Here is a 21,347-nt window from a genome sequence, read left to right as displayed (position 1 = left end):
TAATCATATATACTCATATATAATCAGACAAAATCATTTTTCATGGGGATTGGAATCATTCCTATGCTACATTGGAATTATTATAATTTCGATGAAGCTGCTTCCAATTGAAGGTATTAAGGTTAATATTAAATTAAGGTTTTATAATTAAAAAATTAGGTTATTTAATTAATAATAAATAAATTTTTTATTGATTTAGAAATTTTTTAAATAAAACAATAAATATTAACATTAACATATTTTAACATGGATTAGTTTTATTAGAAAAATATAATAAATAAATTATTTATTGAAAACATACTTAATTAATATTTTATTGTAAGTAAAATTATGAATTATGAATTATTAATGCAGAGAAAGTTAAAAATAATCTAAATTAAAAATATTAAATCCAGCGCTTTGGAATATAAATTTTTCCGTCTGCAGCAGTGACGATACGTGTGGTAGAATAACATTTTAAATCAGAATATAATAGACAATGATACTTTTCAAATAATACTTGAGTTTCGTATGATTGATAATGTTCATTAAAATAATATTCATTGATATTAGTAGTAATTAAGATGAATATATGTATAGATTATATTGGACGTATACACTTTATAGCAGCGCTTAATATTTAAACTGCTTTCAGGATATACAACATGGGACTTAATATTATTCTAGCATGGCTTTGATTACTATGCTACAAAGTAATATTTACCAGTAGCTTGATTATTATGTAGCATAGTAAATATTAACAGAAGAATGGTAATTATTCCCATATTACATAGTATCGATTCCTATGCTTTAAAAAATAGGACTAGTTGCCATGTAGCATCGTAATTATTACCATTTTCTTCTCTCCGTGCAAGAGTTGAATATTTCTCTTCTAGAGTGTGTTTCTGAACACGCCCGTAGTGGTACTTTGGAAAAAATTTTAGTACGCGTCTTTATTCCAGGCGAATAAATTTGTCTCTCAGTGTATTAGGACCGATGTGCAGCCGACGAACAAGAGTAAGATGTAGTACCTTTTACAACCACGTAATTGATGACTGACCCTTCAAGTTACCATCTTGAAATGCACCACCAGTGGAAAGTGATCTGGAATAAAAATGATAAATTATCAGAAAATCATTAATATAGGAAAATGATATTATTTTGAACAAAAAAAATTATTCAATTTACCCGATGGGATGTACCGATTAGGACAGCCCACTATTATGTTATCATGGAACCACTGATCATGTATAGGACCATAGAATCCTATTGGTCTCATATTAGATGTTCCATAAAAAACAAAATCGATCATCGCCCTGAAGCCATACCTGAAAAAAAACAAACAATTATTTTATTTATTTAAAAAAATTAACATAGTGATAATTTTATTGATTTACTTACGTATAATATGTATACGGCATATATTCTTCAGGACAGGCCGATGAAAGATTCAGCGAATGGTGGGCTACTTCGGCAGATTCCGGATTTCCGAAAATTGTATTAACGGCTTTTTTGTAATCAAAATTTCGAAAATCCGGATGATCTATAGCGAGCTGACCTTGTGTTAAAAACTCATACACACCTGAAAAAATCAAAAGCGTAAATATTAATAATTCAGGACACCCTAGTAATTAATATTAAATTCTTAATATTTTTGAAACTGAACTTACCAGAATCAGTTTTGGAGTTGAAATCTCCACAGAGCAATAGCTTGATGTCAGAAGAAGCGAGTGTCTTATTATCCGCCTGTTCGGATACGGAACTCACTGTTTCCAACATTCTTTCTATTTCTCTGGCGAGCATCATTGCCTGCAAAACTTTGACGTCGCAAAACTCCGGATTCCAATGCAAATGTGTATTTGCTACTAAGATTAGCTGCTCCACATCTGATGAGTTTTCTGGAAGACCTAAAGAGTAAATTAGAGTTTTATTAAGTTATAATGATAGCGAATTTATTGTAAATGCTACAAATTTGAAAAATCGCAAAAACTTACCATCTTGCCATGCTGCGGCTGTGGTTTTCAGCACGGCAAACAGCCCAATGTTGTCACGAATCATCACCCGATTGAGCATGTCTTGACAACCTGCGTTGTTCTTGATTGCCAATTGGTTGAACTCGATCAACTGTTGGGATACCAGTGTAAACCTGAAAAAAAAAAAATACATAAATGATTAATGAATATAACTATAAGCCAACACAACATTATTAATTGTTTAAATTAAAATTTTAAATTAAAAACATACTTTTCGGTCTTCCAAAAAATCGCGCAACCGTCTACAAGCCGCCGTTTGGTATCTGACATTGTTCTTGCCCGAGATTTTGGGGCAAAAATGCCAATATACCCTTTAGTTTCCAGCTTCGGCGAAAAGAATTCAAGAAACGCCTCCATCTCGACTTCCTGAAGGCAGATCACATCGCATTCATAGTCGTTAATTTCATTTATGATGCTCTGCCCACGGGTTTCCCAGTCGAGGTATTCTTTAGGGCAATACGGATACATTCTTGGTGCCGCGTATGAGCTACTAAGAACGTTGTAACTCATCACCGAAAATGTACCTGAAAAAGATAGAAAAATTCATTATTTATTTGATATAATATTTACACGGAAAATAAATTGTAATAGTGGCAACAACAACTGGAGTTCCATTTACCACAGGCTGTAGTATGATATGAGACAACTCCAAATTGTGGTTAGATTTACTGCAATATTGTAGTTAAGCGTCTACTATCGAAAAAAGTAAGATATGTCACAGCATGCGATATTTGTAATTCCAACTGTAGTTAAATTTACTCGATATGCGGTTACGGTAAAAATATACGTTATATAACCTAAAATTTTTATAAATTATTTTTAAAAATCACTTATCGAGTTATTTATGTATACTAAACATGGTAATTATTTACAAAAAGGGTCCACCCATGCTGGGCCATGTTAAATTTTTTTTGATCAAATTGATCAATTTTTTTTTAAATTGCTCGTTTTTTTATGTACTTTTCTGAAAAAAAAATATATTCATAATTATCAAAAAAGATGAAATAGAAATTTTATCCAAAAACATGAAAGCCAATTTTTTTTCCAACTTTTAAGGCTGGGCCGCACCTAACGAAATCTCGAATTTAAGAATTCTAATTATTTATTAAATAATTATGATAACAGCAATTTTCTTAGCTTCCGACTAAAAGCAGAAGACGAATTTCTTCGAAAGATTTTCATCATCGAAGTCCCATAAATATTCGAAAAGTAATTAGAATTCTTAAATTCGAAATTTTGTTAGGTAAGCCCGAGCCTTAAAGGCAAAAAAGCTGTCGAAATCTTTATTTTTTGTTCTCACGACATTTTTTTTATTATAAATGCGCCGTAAGAACAAGCAGAATAAAAAAATCTTCCGTTTCACTGAGATATTGATAATCAATTATTTAATTTTCAATAAATTGTCAGTTGATTATTTATTTATGAGACGCTGTAATAAACGATTAACCCCAAAATGGCGAAATAGCGGGAACCCGTCCTTCTGTAGTACTCTCAACGCCCGCCTGGAGTACTTGTTATTGCAATGTGCAGTAGAATTAACCACAAGAAAGGAGTAAATTTAACTTATTAACTTAGTAAAATTTGACGCACATTTAGTAAATGTTATCATTTATCGGATATTTTTAACTACAAAAACATTTACTGCAATCTCGTAGTAAATGATACTACATATTATTTTCTGTGTATCATTTTGCTATTATAAAAAAATAATATTTTGTTCATTTTTACTTACACGATGGCCCCGATTCTTCCAGGATTGGCGTTGAATAGGACATCCATGGCCTCTTAGCAGGTGGAGAAGTATATTCTGAAAGTTAGTAAGAAAATATGAATAATGGTGCAAAATCATAATTTCGATAGGTATGAACCAATCAAAAAAAATTTTTTGTAAATTCTCAAGATATCCCAAACAAAAATTTGATCTCAATTCAGCGGCCGCTTTAACTGTTTATTTTATAAAAAAATTAGATGTAAAATGAAATATCTCGAAAATTATTAAGAAACTATCAAGACAAATAAGTATCTAGGGGTTTAGAATTTACTAAAACACAAAATGAGTCTTGGCGGATATCTCTACGATGAATAGAGTTGCTGAGATAAAAATTATTGAAGCGCAAAAAACGAAAAAGCGCGTCATTTTGCACGCATGCGGATCAACAACGGCTGTAATCTAGCAACAAATCGATGATTAAATTTTTTTTTTTCTGTTAGTAAATCATACATTTATACCAGAAAAAAATTTTACTTTTCGAAATAATTTTTCTGAATTTCAATTTAAATTCTTGAAATTAGTCAGAATAGCTTTTAGAACCTCAAAACGTCAAGATCTGTTAGAAATTCGATTTTCGAAAATCGGACCGAAACCAATAACTTCCTGAATTCTTGAAAATTATCAATTTTCTTAGCGGAAAGTTAAAAAATCACTTTATGACGAAGAAATAGTTAGAAAAATGGGAAAATAATTAAATTACGATATGGATAATTTTGTTTGAACATTTACCGAAACAATTATGGGTAATGACAGTTAAAAAAAAATTTTTAGTTTCGAAATTTTGTGAAATTTATAAACAAGAAGAAAAAAAAAGCAAAATTTTTTTTTGAAACACTAATTTCAAAAAGTGGTTCGGTTGGCACTCAGAATTAGCGAAAATTCACTTATTTCACTTATTCATGTTCAGAGAGTGTTCAAGACCACCGAAAATTATGATTAAGGGCTCATTCGATTCGAAATAACGTCTATAAAAATTGTCAAAGTAGAAATTTGGGGCCGGCAAAAATTGTAAAAGTTATAAACAATTTAGTAAAAAAAAAAACAAAGTGGTTTGATTATTTGCAAATATTTCAAATGGTGGTGTTTAACTGTAGTGATCGAATAAGTACAAAATTCCCAAAGTAAGTCGGAAAAATAACTTTTCGTGTAAAGAGATTTTTTCGAAGAGTTAATATCATGGATCTTACAAAAATTTGTTAACTAATTTTTTATAAATATTATTGTTAATTTTATGCGAAAAGTTCACGATACGATAAGTATTTTTTTTGAATCATAAAATGTGCAATCGTTTGATTCTTACATCTTTTAGACGGTTTTTAAAAAATTTGTTAACTAATTTTTTATCAATAATGACATTAACTTTTAAAAAAAAAGTCCTCTATACGATAAATAACTTTTTCAATTCATGAAATTAGCAATCGTTTGATTCCTACATCTTGAAGATGGTTTTTTTTCAAATTTGTTAACTAATTTTATATAAACAATGACATTAACTTATCTAAAAAAGTTATCTGCAAGATAAGTTCTTTTTTGAATCATAAAATTTTCAATTGTTTGATACTTTAATTGTAGGACCGATTTTTAAAATTTATTAACTGATTTTGTATAAATAATGGCGTTAACTTTTTGAAAAATATTTTTTACACGATAAGATATTTTTTCGATTCAGAAAATTTGTGATTGTGCTAAAAATGTGAAAAAAAAATATGATATCATTTCACTAGAGATGTATATTTTTAAATAAATAATAGGTGCTGGGTGGACATGAATTTAAACTAAAAGGTGATTATACCGTTTAATACACTGTAAAAAGAGCGGTGTTGAAAATGGACTCGTTTTAACTTCGCCCGATGTAAAAATGAAATTACACCGGTGTAGGAGGAGTAATACACCGGTGTTAAAAATACCGGTGTTAAATCGGAGTAACCGGTGTAAAAGCGGAGTAAAACCGGTGTAAAAGTGGAGTAATGTCGGTGTAAAAGAGGGGTAAATTGCATCCGCTTGGAGTATTAACTTTAAAAATTATAAAACACAAAAAATGTCAGTTCTTTATGAAAATTAATGAAAAATATCATTTATTAACAAGTATAGTGATTTAGTAAGTAAAAATATTCACAAAGTAAAATATTTTAACACCGGTAAAGAATATTTACACCAGTGGCGGCGTTATTTTCACACCGCTTTCGGGGGTAAATTTAACACCGATAATTTTAACACCTACACCGCTTGGACTTACCCCGGTGATTTTTTACAGTGTAGAATCATTAATTTAATATAAAAATTTCTAAACACATACCTGTATTTTCTAGTTGTATATTGCAGTAACTTTTTTTGATGTTTTCTGCGATGAGGTGATCGTATATTTCCATAGAAGGATTCATTTTTTCACACTATTTTTGCACCACAACTTTACTCACTGATGTCACAAAAGCAAATAAAATATCTGATGCTGTTGAAAATATTTTAAGGTTTTCTATCCCCACTTCTTAATGAGAAACTCATTATAGAGTAGGCAAAATTATTGTATAGTAAATAACCGAATGCATTTAATTATAATGACAAAATTTTATTATAGATAATAACACATTGTATTGAAAGACTCTGGTGCTCATATTTTCGTTGTAATTACTTCATAGATCTAAATGAGTATTTGGATAAAAGTTCAATAGTATATCGCACTTAAGTGATATTTATTTTTGTCGTTTTACCTAAATTTGTAAATCTAATCCGGAGGGTAAATGAATGTTCGAGCCCAATGGACAGTAGTCTCTATTGTCCCGTCAGTAAGCTGATACCTGAAGTAATGTTCTTACAGTTGATGATTCAAATGTTAGTATTTAAAATGCAATTAAACTCAAAAGTTTTATGACAATACTACCTTTAGAACTTCTTGGTATAATTATTAGTATATGTATTAGAAATAAAGATCTATGTTCAATTCTTTTAACAAGCTACAATTTCTGTTAAAATTAGTTTTAGGTTTAGATTATTAATTTTCGTCACAATGCAAATTTGTGATGCGCAAGAAATAAGAAAAATCCATGAATTTTCTAAATTTTTACATGCTTTTCATTATGATTCTGTGAATGTGGGCAAAGTGGGACACGGAAAAAAAGCATTTTCTCATAAAAATTTTTATTTTTATTTTTATAGAACATACGTTTAGAAATTCAAATTGTTGAGCGGAAGGCTATTCTTCCGATTACATCCCCCTGCCGATTTTGCTCTAATTTCTCAGAGACTTTCCTTTTGGGTTCAATAACAAGAATTAATATGATTTTTCCACCAGCGATATCCAAAATCGAGAGAAAGAAGTTTTTTAAATTTTTTAATTCTTAATTATTTATTTATTTTTTTTTTTCATTATTCGAATGTCTCGTATTTAATAAGGACATTGTAGTTAAGTCAAATAATAATAAATTACTTAATTTGTTTATTGATGATTGCCAAAATCGAGAGAAATCAAAAATTCAATTCTGTCAATCAAATTTATTCTTAATAATAATACAATTTTTAACAATTAATAAATTTAATAGTAATCGATAACGAATAATAAATTACAAATTTTTTTATAAGCAAAAAAACCATTTTTGTTTTGTCATAAATTAAATTATATATCATTTCGAAATAATAAATATACAATTTTTAACAATTAACAAATTCAATAGTAATTGATAACGAATAATAAATTACAAACTTTTTTTCAAATAAAAAACAATTTTTGTTTTGTCATAAACTAAATTATATATGTCATAAATTAAATTATAAATAAAAATCTTTTTTTTTATTTTTTTATTAATTATGTATTATTTTGAAATTAAAATTAGTCTGTTTGTCAAGGTTTATGATAATAATAGAAAATTCGTATTTAACAAAATTACACATCTATTAATTTATCTTAAATTAAATCCATTAATTAATTTTAGGTAAAGAATATACATAATTTATGATTAATTTTTTTTTTTTTCGACATCTCTTCGCCATAACGATTCATTTAGATAATCGATCATATATTCATGATGGAGCCCCCACCACTGCGCAATTTACTTTTCAAATGTCTCCAAGAAGCTTCAATATTCTGAGTATTAGCCCCATCTTCAGGATTTACAAAATTTTTTGAATGATTGCCGTTTTATGCAAGTAACCATAATTTACTAAATTAATTTTGTCATATGAATGATATCAAAATTTTTAATTTCAATGTTAACAACAATAATGCAATACGATAATCAATAATTAATTAATTAAACTAGGGTCGAATTTTTACTTCCTGTCAAAACTTTATATTATATTAGAATTCAAAAAAATCAAGAACTAGATTACAGCGCCACCATACCTCAAATTTAATACTTGTATTATTAGCAGTAAAATTAAAAAAAAACTTATACAGTATTATTTTCACTGACGAAACAATACTCTGAAAAATCAGCGCTATACTATCACGAATAAACTAATTATTTATTATTATTATAAACACAACAATATCGTGAAAAATCAGCGCTATACTATATCACGATGATATCCAAAACGATAATAAAAAATCAGCGCTATACTATCACGAATAAATAAATTATTTATTGTTATTGTAAACATAACAATGAATTTTATTTATTATTATTATTTATTGATTATTTATTTATTATTAATATAATTATTATTAGTATTACAGGCTTTCGTTATCGTTTTGGGTATCATCGTGATATAGTATAGCGCTGACTTTTCACGATATTGTTGTGTTTATAGTAATAATAAATAACTAATTTATTCGTGATAGTATAGCGCTGATTTTTTATTATCGTTTTGGGTATCATCGTGAAAAAATCATATGTACTTTTGTTATTTGGCTCATAAGAAATAAAAATTAACCAAATTAAAGTCAATAAAAAAAATTTAATAAAATTATTAGAAAAAAATTAGAAAAAATTGAAAAAATTTTTTTCTCTCGATTTTGGGTATCGCCGGTGAAAAAATCATATGATATTATACAGGAGCTGCCAGAGTTGAACGAAGGGGCCCTCCTTGGCTCAGCACTGGGGAACCTAGCTTTGGCACATCTATATTAGCCCATGCTTGGATCAAGAATGGGTACCTTATCCTGGCCATCCCAGCCATTACCTGAGCCAGGGCTAGGACTGGGTAACCTAGCCTTGGTCGTTATAATGATTACCCGGGCTTGGGCCAAGACTAGGTTCCCCTGCCTTGATCATTCAATGGCAACCCAGACTTGGGCCAAAGTAGAATTATACAAGTTTGGGTATACCTATAGTTACCCATCCTTGGGCGGGAATTGGCTAACCCAGGTTTTTTATTAATTTATCAATTAACTAATTATTATGGTTTTTTAAACTAATAATTATTTATTTTCGAATTTAAATAAGTTTTGATTAATAAATATTTCAACATTCCGATTAAAATTATTTACAACTAATAATTAAGACATTTTTTAGTTCGTTATTATTTGCAATCAACAACCGTAATTTTATAATTTTACTTATAAAAATTAATTTAATTAAGAAATAACTTATGAATTTTTATAACAAATGTTATTTTTAATAATGGTGTTAGAGCAAGATAATTAACCTGGGTTCTTGATAAATAATCAATTAAATTTAATCAATTTTATTTTTAAAAATTATGTGATTATAATATAAATAATGGGAAATTATTATTTTTTTTTTCTTAATTGAAAATATTAATTCAATTGCTCTTTATATTTCATATAACCGAGTGGTTGTAGTAAAATGAATAAGTAGATCATATAAAAATTTCAATTCAACATTAGTAGGTTCGTCCAGTAGCTACCGTTCAAACCCAGCAATCAGAAGGACGTCAGTTCGCGCCCAGAGCCCAGCAGAATTTTCACCGAGTTTTTTTCACGTTACCCAGTGAACACATGACCTTATTTTGACGTCATACGTAGGTTATAGCAATGTCGCGACATCTTATGTAAATTTGATGTCAATCTGACGTTCTACATGACTTTAATATGATGTAAAGCTTGTGACATCATATTGATGTAAGCATGATTCTTGTACGATGTCACAGTTATGACTTATGTATTACTTACGTTTGACATAGAATCTACATCACATTGTTATGTAGTAATAAAGTCATTATCCGTATATCATAATGACGTAATTTTAAAATTATACATTTATGTCAGTAGCAAAGTCACGGTTATACGTAATGTGGATGTCACTCTTAAATCATATCTTTACATCAGTGACAAGTCAGTATTTTACGCAATGCTGATGTAATATCCGAGTCATAGTTTTTTATCATCTATTTATTGAAATAAAACAATCATAGAATGAATTTTCAAACATGTGTAAATGTGTAAAAATAACAATTAAACGTCGAACATTTTTGTGGTCAAAGTAATCGATAAACTCGATAATAGATCATTCAGACGTTTTAGATTAAAACATTAGCGTGAGCATAAAAAAATTAACTTTATTTTTTTAAATGATATATCGAAAATATCATTTAGGATGACAAAGAAAATGTAACGACAGTTTGAACTCTTTTACTATTATGATTTTAAAGTTTAGTATCACAATTTTTTAATCGATTGAATTTCATACGATTTTGTGAAATTATTTAATGTTTCGCAAAATTTTATATAAGATTTTTTAAATTTCACATCACAACAAAAAATTAAAAAATTTGATGAAACTTAATGAAATTTTATACAATTATCATCAAGGTCGACAAATATTGCTTCTATAAAATTTCATTTAAGTTCATGAAGTTTTTTAAATTTTGTAAAAATCCATCACGAAAACTTATTAACTCTGTCTTTTCCGGCATTTCACTCTAAATACATCAATTAAGCACGAGATTTGAACTCTCGTGATGTGGACCAGTGAGCAACGTTCAGGACTACCAGCCAAGAGGAGCCGTGTTCGAACCCAGCAGACGCCCAGGATTTTTTCATCATTTAACGTTATCTAATCTTGTTTCAGAATTCACAATGCGTTCGCGCGGTAATAATCAAATCAAAAATTCGGTATTTCATTTTATTTTTTTCTTTTTCAAAATATTTTTTCCGAATTGATAATTTTGACATCACCCATATGTCATATTGACGTCATAGAAGGTCACACAGACATCACAATTACATCATGCATACGTCATTAGTTTTACATCATTATCTTACGTAAAAAAGTGGGAAATAATGAGTCACAGCTGACTCATTCGTGACTTATATCTTACGTATATGATGACATAGCGTAACGTCACTCTGACGTCAAATTTACGTCAATGTGTTTACTGGGTATTTACCTTACTTAAATAATTTAAACATTAATGATCCCAAACTCCAGTAGGTTAATAATAACAAAATTTTTTTAAATTAATTTTATTTGTTTTTTCGATGCATGGGCCAGGTCTGGCAAGCAAGCATGGGTCAGGGCTGGCAACCAAGCTTGGCACGATGTTATCCTTTCAGACTTCTACCGAGGCTGGAACAAGGCTGGCTTACAAGTTTGGCCCAGAGTTCTACATAGTTGAACCAAGCCTGGGCCAAGCCTGGGCCCGTTGTACTTTCCTGTCTGGGATCCCATGTTATTGGACCCAAAAAGAAGGTCTCTGAGAAATTAGATCAAAATCGGCGGGGGGACCTAATCGGAAGAATAGCCAATTTTTCTTATGCAAGGCAGTATCCGGCTATGTGAAACTGGTTCTTTTTGTTTTTTTTTCTTTATTATGAGATTATTCTACACCGTAAAAAAAAATTTGAAAATTTATTTTTTTCCATTTACCTTACATTTACTGAATAACTAACGCGAAAATGAAAGGTATTCCGAAAAAAAATAATTTTTTCATTTTGGTAATTACACAAATTAAGGAAGAAAACTTGTTCCTCTAATTGTTTTGTAAAACTTTGAGCAATCAGCCCGGACTAACGGTTCAATGGATCGATTTGAAAATTTCCAGGACTTTCGGGGGTACATTAGGCTGTAAAATCTCTTGGCGACATTGCCCTTTCAATCAATATTCTCAAAGCAGCAGTTGTTTAACTAAAAAAACATAAAAAATCAATTTTTTGTAGGTTCTTCAAATGGATATTAAAGATGAAAAATTCTTCTTTATATTTTTTTTTAAATCGAAAATAAAGCTTGTGGAAGATTTATTCGAGTTTCTAAAGCTGCCCTCAAAATTACTGTGCGGCCATTAGTTGCTGAGATAAAAAAAAAACAATTTTTTTAACTTCCCACTGAGAAAATCGACGATTTTCGAAAAATTCGGAAAGTTATAGGTTTCACCCCGATTTTCGAAAATCGGGTTTTCATCATATGTCAACATTCGAAGGTGCGAGGATGCTATTCAGACATTTATAGAGCGAGGTCTGTGTGTGTGTGTGTGTGTGTGTGTGTGTGTGTGTGTGTGTGTGTGTGTGTGTGTGTGTGTGTGTGTGTGTGTGTGTATCTTTTTGATGAATGAACCGATTTAGATGGTTCTTGCAGCATTCGAAAGATATCTTCTGAACTTAGATTTTCAGAAAATTTTAGATCATTTAGTCAAATAGACTCTGAGATATGTAAGAAAGACGAACGACAAAAAATCGTTTTTTTTTTAGATATTTTGAAAATTGTTGAATTGATCAATCCCAAAATCTAATCAGCTCTAGGACTCGATAAAATCATTCGATTGCTGTCAAGAACCTCCCAATCAGGTAATCCGTTCGAGAGATATCGTCAATGGGATAATAAATGTTAAATCAATATCTGCTTTTTTCATTGAATAACATCATAATTACTGAACAAAATTCTCAAAACTAATATGTTCTTCTTTATGTAAGTCATTGGAAGTGACTGCCTAAAAATCGTCATGTTTGCTGGTATCACGATATACTTACACAATATAGATACAACGTATCATGTGAATAATTATTTTTGAGCTAATTATTGAACATAATTGTGAACAAATATAAAAAACGCTCATTCATTAATTATTTTAGATTCTAAATTTGTTAACTTTCACATAAAACGGAATTCCGAGTTAACTCAATTACTGTCATTTCACTTAAATATAACTTTTGCATAACCGAAAATATACAGGACAGTTTTAAACAATAAAATTGGGAACGTTTTGAATAAGCAAAAAAACCTAAAAATTGAATCAAAAAATAAAAAAGGAAAAAAAAAAAAAATTTCTGGATTTTAAACGAATTTGATTAAGTTGAATTTTTTTGTAAGGAATTTACATGAAAAAAAATTATATTTTACAGGTTTATTGGATACAAAAGAAAAAAAAAAATTTTTAGTAGTTTTTATCATAATACAAACGTCATTAATATTTTTCAACTGACAATTGATTTTTGAAAAAGTTTACCAAAAAGAATTCAAAGTAACGCTTAATTATATTTACAGAAGTGATTTTGGAATGTTTAAAAACCATTTAAAATATAAAATCTTCTTTTATAAAATTTGGGGGGTACCCCCTTTTGCCCCCCCCCCTTCCCCTATAAGTCTATACGTGATTAGATCTGATCAGACATAGCTAATATAAATTCATGTATAGTCGTGCATAAGTTTATATACACTAAGAAAAAAATTTTCTCCTGACAACTAAATTATAGTTTTGGCAAGAAAATGATTTGATTGCCCATTGCCAATCATATCTTTGGTTGTTTTCACTGAATATTATATAATTCACCAACAAAACAAATTATTAGAAACTATAAAATATTTAGTAAAGATAGTTATGCGTTAAATAGCAAGTATAAAATCAAATTGATTACCTGTAGAGCTTATAAAGCAGTCATAATGAAATATATGAGTGATCATTATAAAGAATGAGTTATTAATAATAATTAAATATTATTTAAAAATGACAGAATATTCATTTAACAGTCAAATAAATGCATATTTAGAAAAGTATTTTATTTCCTTCACACGCACTTTTTTTCGTATTTTGACAAAAATTGTTCAGGAAAAACATTATTATTAGAAATTAATGTCAGAGTGTAATACAGGATACCCCTATATTATTATCAAAAATATTCAGCGGACAAACCATCCCATGAATGCTTTAAGCTGGCGAATATAAAAACTCTGAAATAAGTATCTTACCAGGGACACCACAAATGGTGGGCGCGATCTAGTGGCGAGCACCGAACTACTCCCGCTGCTGCTGCCTAACACCATAACTTTTAAATCAATAATCATTAGGTTCAAATATATATTTATTAACCTCGAACAAATATATATATTTATTCTAAATGAATATATTTTTTTGTGTCTAAGTAATATTTATTAGAGTTAATATAATAATATTTTGCTTTAATATTTGGATTTGTTGGCACTATTAAATAGTTTAGTTGTTCATTAAATAAATATTTTCTTAACTGTACCAAATGATTTTATTATCTTAGAGAGAGAAATATTAATGTCAACCAAATAGAGTCTATTAAATCATTTGTTAAAAATGACAAAATAGATTATATTGACGTAATAAAATTTAGTTGTCCCAAATAAATTCTAGTTTAACAGAATTTAACAAAACCAATTTAATTGTCCGAAAGGAAATTTTTTCTCAGTGTATGATTGAATCTGATCAGACATGACTGATATAAACTTATATGTAGTTAGACATGCCTATGTATGAATTAATCTGATCAGACTTTATTGATATGAAACCTATAAATATTTAATTACATATATAGTTCCAATAAAATATATATATATATATATTAAATAATGTCACAATTTTTTAATATCAAAGTTATTAAATTTATAACAGGGTATATCTCAACCTTGCCAAGTTTGGCCCCTTTATTAATTGATCTTAATAAGGGCGCCACTGGAAGATAAGACTCGGCCTTCCAGAACCGTAGATGTTGAATTTTATAAATCAGGGTCGTTGAAATATATAAGAGTGATGAGATTGAGGGATTAAATTAATTTCTACACACAATTTTAAATCAATGTAATTTTCACTTTTATTTAACAAATCACAATTATGCCCCCCGGGCTTTTATTCCTTATGATTATTCAAACAAATTTGTCCACCGGACTTATTATTCTTACAAACTAATTACTAAAATTTTATCCACCGGACTTTTATTAACTACACGAAAGAGTCCCCTGGACTTTTATGACGAATTGGCCACCGGCCTGATCCCCAGGATCTTTACTTTAAAACAAACGAGTCCCCTGGACTTTTATAACGAAATGGCCACCGGCCTGATCCCCTGGATCTTAATTAAATTAGTCCCCTGGACTTTATACAAAATTGGCAACTTGCCAGATCCCCTGGATCTATTATTTTAAAACGTTTCCACAGGAAACTTAATTTTTCTCACACACACACACACACACGTTTTAATACTCGAGTCCCCAGGACTTTATTCACACTCACACACACGTTTACAATTTATTATTTTCCCGATTCATTTATTAACTTGTCCCCAGGATTTTATTCACACACGCTCATACTTGTTATAATTTTTACTCTTTCACCGACTGAATTCCCGTACAATTTTATTTAATCTCAAATTTATTTATGTGTCCACTGGACTAAATTTATTCGTACAATTTATTTAATAATTTTCTGACTACAAAGTTTAACACGCCAATTTTAATTATCTTTCTATAATCTTTTACTTAATTTTTTCACGGCGATACTTTCTGTTTCCAGTTTTTCAAGCATCAAGTTTTGGATAAAGAAGTTATTGATACTCGAAAACTGACGCCACCGACTGACGCTCTCTCTCTCTTAAATTCTTTTATATTTTGTATTCCCGTTAATAAACAATTTATACCACAAAACTGACTTCAATTTTACTAATAAATTTCACTGTTATAACATTAACGTCTTATCGCTCTTTCACAGTCTTTTGGTTTTAGTATCTTCAATTTTGTATATTAAATTTTAATCTAAATTATCATTTAACAATTTCTTAAAATTAATCTTATAATTTATAATTTCTGGCATTCTGCCGAGAAATTTTATCGGACGGACCGCGAGTTAATTTATAAGGAATTCGAACCGAAAATGGCGACTGCCCACGAATTATTTAATTAATATTTCTTAATTGATAAATTGTGGCTACTTGCCGACGATTTATTTACCACTGTATAATTTTCCGCCCCAAGCGATCGTGGCGTCCTTTATTCTTTTCAGCCTTCCCGCCGATTCCATTTTCCTGTTGCTCGTTACTGTCCACCTCGTAATCCTTCGCAATAGTTCCCGTGCGGTCACCCGTCCAACTGTTCCGCTGGTCCGTCCGACTGTGTCTGTCTTCCCCTCGTGCACTCCTTTATCAAATATAAGTTCGCGATTCTTCGGCCCTTATCGGAAAATCCACCACTCCAACTTATTTCCTTATTGGGTCTTGGGGACGAGCTCCTTAAATTAGCGCGCCCGGCGACAAGTCGAAACAGTAACGCATATGGGAGACTATGGGTAATTAATCAACCGCGGGAAATCAGGTTGATATAAAGTTGTAAATTAAAATTTTTACCCCGTTACAAATTTTTATTCTGTCAACTATCAATCAAACTTAAATCCCCAATACTTAAAAAATGTTCAAAGGTTTCGGCAGCAATTTAAAAGTATAAAGTATCAATTTGATTATTTGAGTTAAGTAATGCCATAAACTTTTCTTATTTATAAGTGTATATAGAACAGACTAGAGGATCAGACTACAATCCATCGATTACCAAAGTTAAGCAGCATTGGCATGGGACATTAATTGGGCAGGTGACCACGTAGTAAAATAGTAGTCAACGGATAATAATTTTTTTTTTTATTATTTAATTTTAACCGACATTTATATTGATAAAGACAATAAATCCTAATTAAATTACTTAATTAATAATTTACAGATATTCTAAATGAGATTCTGAAAATGACTATATTCGTTCATGCATGTTTATATATAATCATATCTGTTCATGTATAAACAGATCAAGTTATGTATGATCAGACCTGGCCAATTTTTGGATCTGATCATATATAGACAATTATGCATGATCATATATGATTAGACAAAAAAATCTTTTTTCATCGGGAAAGGTATAATAATTGAGAGAGGATGAGGTTTAGGGAGGGTAAGAGAGGAATCTCTTTAATGGAAAGTTTATAAATCAATCGAGAAAAATAATTCGGATAGTTTAAACAAAGTAAGAACATGAAAGTTATCATAGCGGTAAAACTTGCCGTCTATACATGATGAAAAGAAACTGCAGACTTCAACCTTTACACTATACATTTTTATTTTTTTTTATTCATAGGTCAAATTGTTTTTGTAGTTGAGTAATGGGATTTTATCTTTATTATAAAGAATGTTTCATTATCATAATAAAATCGTCCTTGCCAAAAGCATAATTTGCTATCCTTATGTCACTTAAAAAAAAAAAATTTGTAACTTAATTTTTTATTAATTTGAATTTTTCTGTGCAATAATAATTTAATTTATATTTTATATTCAATTTATATTAATTAATAAACGGATATTAAAATAATGCATCTTCCTTGAAATTTGAAGCAAATTACTTGAAGCTATGTAATTATAAATTAACTTATTTACATACTTGATTTTGTCATTACTTTAAATTTCAAAGTCATAAATATCATCCCGATAAAAAATGTTTAGATCCAAGCATATATGATTGGTGCTATAATCTTGCACTATTTTTCAAATTTGTTTTACTAACTTTCAGAATATACTTCTCCACCTGTTGATAGGCCATTGATGTCCTATGCAGTTCCTAAAGAATCGGGACCATCGTGTGAGTAAAAATGAACAAAATATTATTTTTTTATAATAGAAAAATTATGACTATTATATCAAATAAATAACGAATTTTTCTATCTGTTTCAGGTATATTTTCGGTGATGAGTTACATGGTTCTTAGTAGCTCATACGTGCCCGACTAGAAATTTTTAGGTGCAACCACTTGGGAACCAATTGGGTTGCCCAATGGGGACCCTACATTGGGATGTAACGCAGAAACGTACTTGGGCCCCGATCGGGCAATCCCAATAGGTTCCCAATTGGGTAAGACCTACGTAATCCCAAACGTGCGATCCCTATTAAAAGAAAAATTAAATTGCAAAAAAAAAATAAAATAATTTTAATTAGATCCGAATTTTAGTCTATCGTATTCGAAGCGTTACTTAGAGGAATTATATATGATTTTGACTGATGAAAAAATCCCGATGACTGCTGGGCTCGAACCTGCATTCTTCCGATTCAAAGTCTTTGATGCTATCCACTGCGCTGACCCACGTATGCAATCGCGTGAGTGTAAATAGTATATTTATCATATTACTAAAGAATAACTTGAAGAAATAAAAAATCCGTGATGCAATAATCGACGTACTCTTTGTATAAATATATTATTGTTTTGTACTTTGTTTAATCTTTAGCCAGTAAACAAAATATTAAAAAAAAATTAAAAAATTTTACGATCAAATGGATTACCAAATTAAAACTCAGGGTACTTCAAGTAAATCAAGAAAAAATTAGTTAATAAAAATTTTAGTCGATCAAAATTATACTAGAAAAAATTGAAAAGAGAAGAGGGAGGGACACAAAACAGAATATCCTATTCAGAAGAAGCGAAAAATAATTTGATTTGAAAATTAAATAAATTTGATAAAATGAAATTGTTTATAAACAATTTAGATAAATAAAAAAGTAATTTTAACATAAATATTGTGTACAAGCGTAAAAAAACAATTTTTTTTTATTATTAAATTTTTGAAAAAAAAAAAATTTTCAACAACAAATTTTGAGCATTTCAAATTGTATATGAATCATAAAAGTTATTGAAATAATAATAATTTTTGCATTGCGATATCCCAATAAGTTCCCAACTGGGTCCCGATGTGGCAAAACCAATATAAGTTATTTATTTTTGCATTGGGCTATCCCAACGAGTTCCCAATTGGGTCCCGACGTGGCAAAACCAGTCAAAGTTATTTATTTTTCCATTGGGCTATCCCAACGAGTTCCCGATTGGGTCCCGACGTGGCAAAACCAGTCAAAGTTATTTATTTTTCCATTGGGCTATCCCAACGAGTTCCCAATTGGGTCCCGATGTGGCAAAACCAATAAAAGTTATTTATTCTTGCGTTGGGATATCCCAGTAAGTTCCCAATTGGGTCCCGATGTGGCAAAACCAGTCAAAGTTATTTATTTTTCCATTGGGCTATCCCAACGAGTTTCCAATTGGGTCCCACTTAGGAAAAACTGATGCTGGGTAGGTGATTTTTGCATTGGGATATCCCAACAAGTTCCCGATCGGGTTCTGACTGGGATAGCCCGACTGGGCATGCCACAGCGATTCCCAATTGGGGCCCAATATATGTATTGGGACAATTTCTAGTCGGGTGGCACCGGAAATGTATCCGTATTACTCTAAAGAATACCTTGACTGGGAAACCCGTGGGCAGAGCATCATAGATGAAATCAATTACTATGAATACAATGTGATCTGCCTTCAGGAGGTCGAGCTTGAGGTGTTTCTCCAATTCTATTCGCCGACACTGAAAGCTAAAGGGTATGACGGCGTTTTTGCCCCGAAATCTCGGGCAAAAACAATATCAGATGCCAAACGGCGGCTTGTACATGTTTGCGCAATTTTCTGGAAGACCAGAAAGTATGTTTTTAATTTATATTTTTAATGTAAATAATTAATAATGTTGTGTTAGCTTATAGTTATATTTATTGATTAATTATGTATTTCTTTTTTCCAGGTTTACACTGATATCCCAACAGTTGATCGAGTTCAACCAATCGGCTGATCATGAGAAAAAAAATGAATCGTTTTTTTATAATTTAACTTTTACTTTGTTGGCTTATTTGGGGCTAGTTGAGCAAGGCGCGCTCAATGCATTGAATGCGTGCCGAGCGTTGGTCTAACAATGTATATATTGAACCTATATACACAACTAAATATTTATAGGTTTCATATCAATGAAGTCTGATCAGATCTTATCATACATAGACTTATATATAACTACATATAAGTTTATATCATTCATGTCTGATCAGATCTAATAATATAGAGACTCAAACATAATTATATATAATTTTATGTATAACCATGTATAATCATATATACTCATATATAATCAGACAAAATCATTTTCCATGGGGATTGGAATCATTCCTATGCTACATTGGAATTATTATAATTTCGATGAAGCTGCTTCCAATTGAAGGTATTAAGGTTAATATTAAAATAAGGTTTTATAATTAAAAAATTAGGTTATTTAATTAATAATAAATAAATTTTTTATTGATTTACAAATTTTTTAAATGAAACAATAAATATTAACATTAACATATTTTAACATGGATTAGTTTTATTAGAAAAATATAATAAATAAATTATTTATTGAAAACACACTTAATTAATATTTTATTGTAAGTAAAATTATGAATTATGAATTATTAATGCAGAGAAAGTTAAAAATAATCTAAATTAAAAATATTAAATCCAGCGCTTTGGAATATAAATTTTTCCGTCTGCAGCAGTGACGATACGTGTGGTAGAATAACATTTTAAATCAGAATATAATAGACAATGATACTTTTCAAATAATACTTGAGTTTCGTATGATTGATAATGTTCATTAAAATAATATTCATTGATATTAGTAGTAATTAAGATGAATATATGTATAGATTATATTGGACGTATACACTTTATAGCAGCGCTTAATATTTAAACTGCTTTCAGGATATACAACATGGGACTTAATATTATTCTAGCATGGCTTTGATTACTATGCTACAAAGTAATATTTACCAGTAGCTTGATTATTATGTAGCATAGTAAATATTAACAGAAGAATGGTAATTATTCCCATATTACATAGTATCGATTCCTATGCTTTAAAAAATAGGACTAGTTGCCATGTAGCATCGTAATTATTACCATTTTCTTCTCTCCGTGCAAGAGTTGAATATTTCTCTTCTAGAGTGTGTTTCTGAACACGCCCGTAGTGGTACTTTGGAAAAAATTTTAGTACGCGTCTTTATTCCAGGCGAATAAATTTGTCTCTCAGTGTATTAGGACCGATGTGCAGCCGACGAACAAGAGTAAGATGTAGTACCTTTTACAACCACGTAATTGATGACTGACCCTTCAAGTTACCATCTTGAAATGCACCACCAGTGGAAAGTGATCTGGAATAAAAATGATAAATTATCAGAAAATCATTAATATAGGAAAATGATATTATTTTGAACAAAAAAAATTATTCAATTTACCCGATGGGATGTACCGATTAGGACAGCCCACTATTATGTTATCATGGAACCACTGATCATGTATAGGACCATAGAATCCTATTGGTCTCATATTAGATGTTCCATAAAAAACAAAATCGATCATCGCCCTGAAGCCATACCTGAAAAAAAACAAACAATTATTTTATTTATTTAAAAAAATTAACATAGTGATAATTTTATTGATTTACTTACGTATAATATGTATACGGCATATATTCTTCAGGACAGGCCGATGAAAGATTCAGCGAATGGTGGGCTACTTCGGCAGATTCCGGATTTCCGAAAATTGTATTAACGGCTTTTTTGTAAT

The 21,347-nt window shown here is 29.8% G+C and overlaps 1 protein-coding gene across 1 annotated transcript; it reads right to left on the bottom strand.

The window, feature by feature from the left end:
- Window positions 1–1,850: 1,850 nt before the first annotated feature.
- On the bottom strand, window positions 1,851–6,164 carry LOC130676369 (CCR4-NOT transcription complex subunit 6-like). Its single transcript, XM_057482522.1, has 4 exons — window positions 6,080–6,164; window positions 2,224–2,536; window positions 1,948–2,125; window positions 1,851–1,886 (listed from the first exon to the last, which is right to left on the bottom strand). The coding sequence occupies exons 1-4, from the start codon at window positions 6,162–6,164 to the stop codon at window positions 1,851–1,853; spliced, it is 612 nt and encodes a 203-aa protein (XP_057338505.1).
- Window positions 6,165–21,347: the final 15,183 nt, after the last annotated feature.

The sequence above is a fragment of the Microplitis mediator genome, chromosome 10 (genome assembly GCF_029852145.1).
Source record: "Microplitis mediator isolate UGA2020A chromosome 10, iyMicMedi2.1, whole genome shotgun sequence".
In the NCBI taxonomy this organism is placed as follows: domain Eukaryota; kingdom Metazoa; phylum Arthropoda; class Insecta; order Hymenoptera; family Braconidae; genus Microplitis; species Microplitis mediator.
This window is presented reverse-complemented; position numbering and strand designations above follow the sequence as displayed.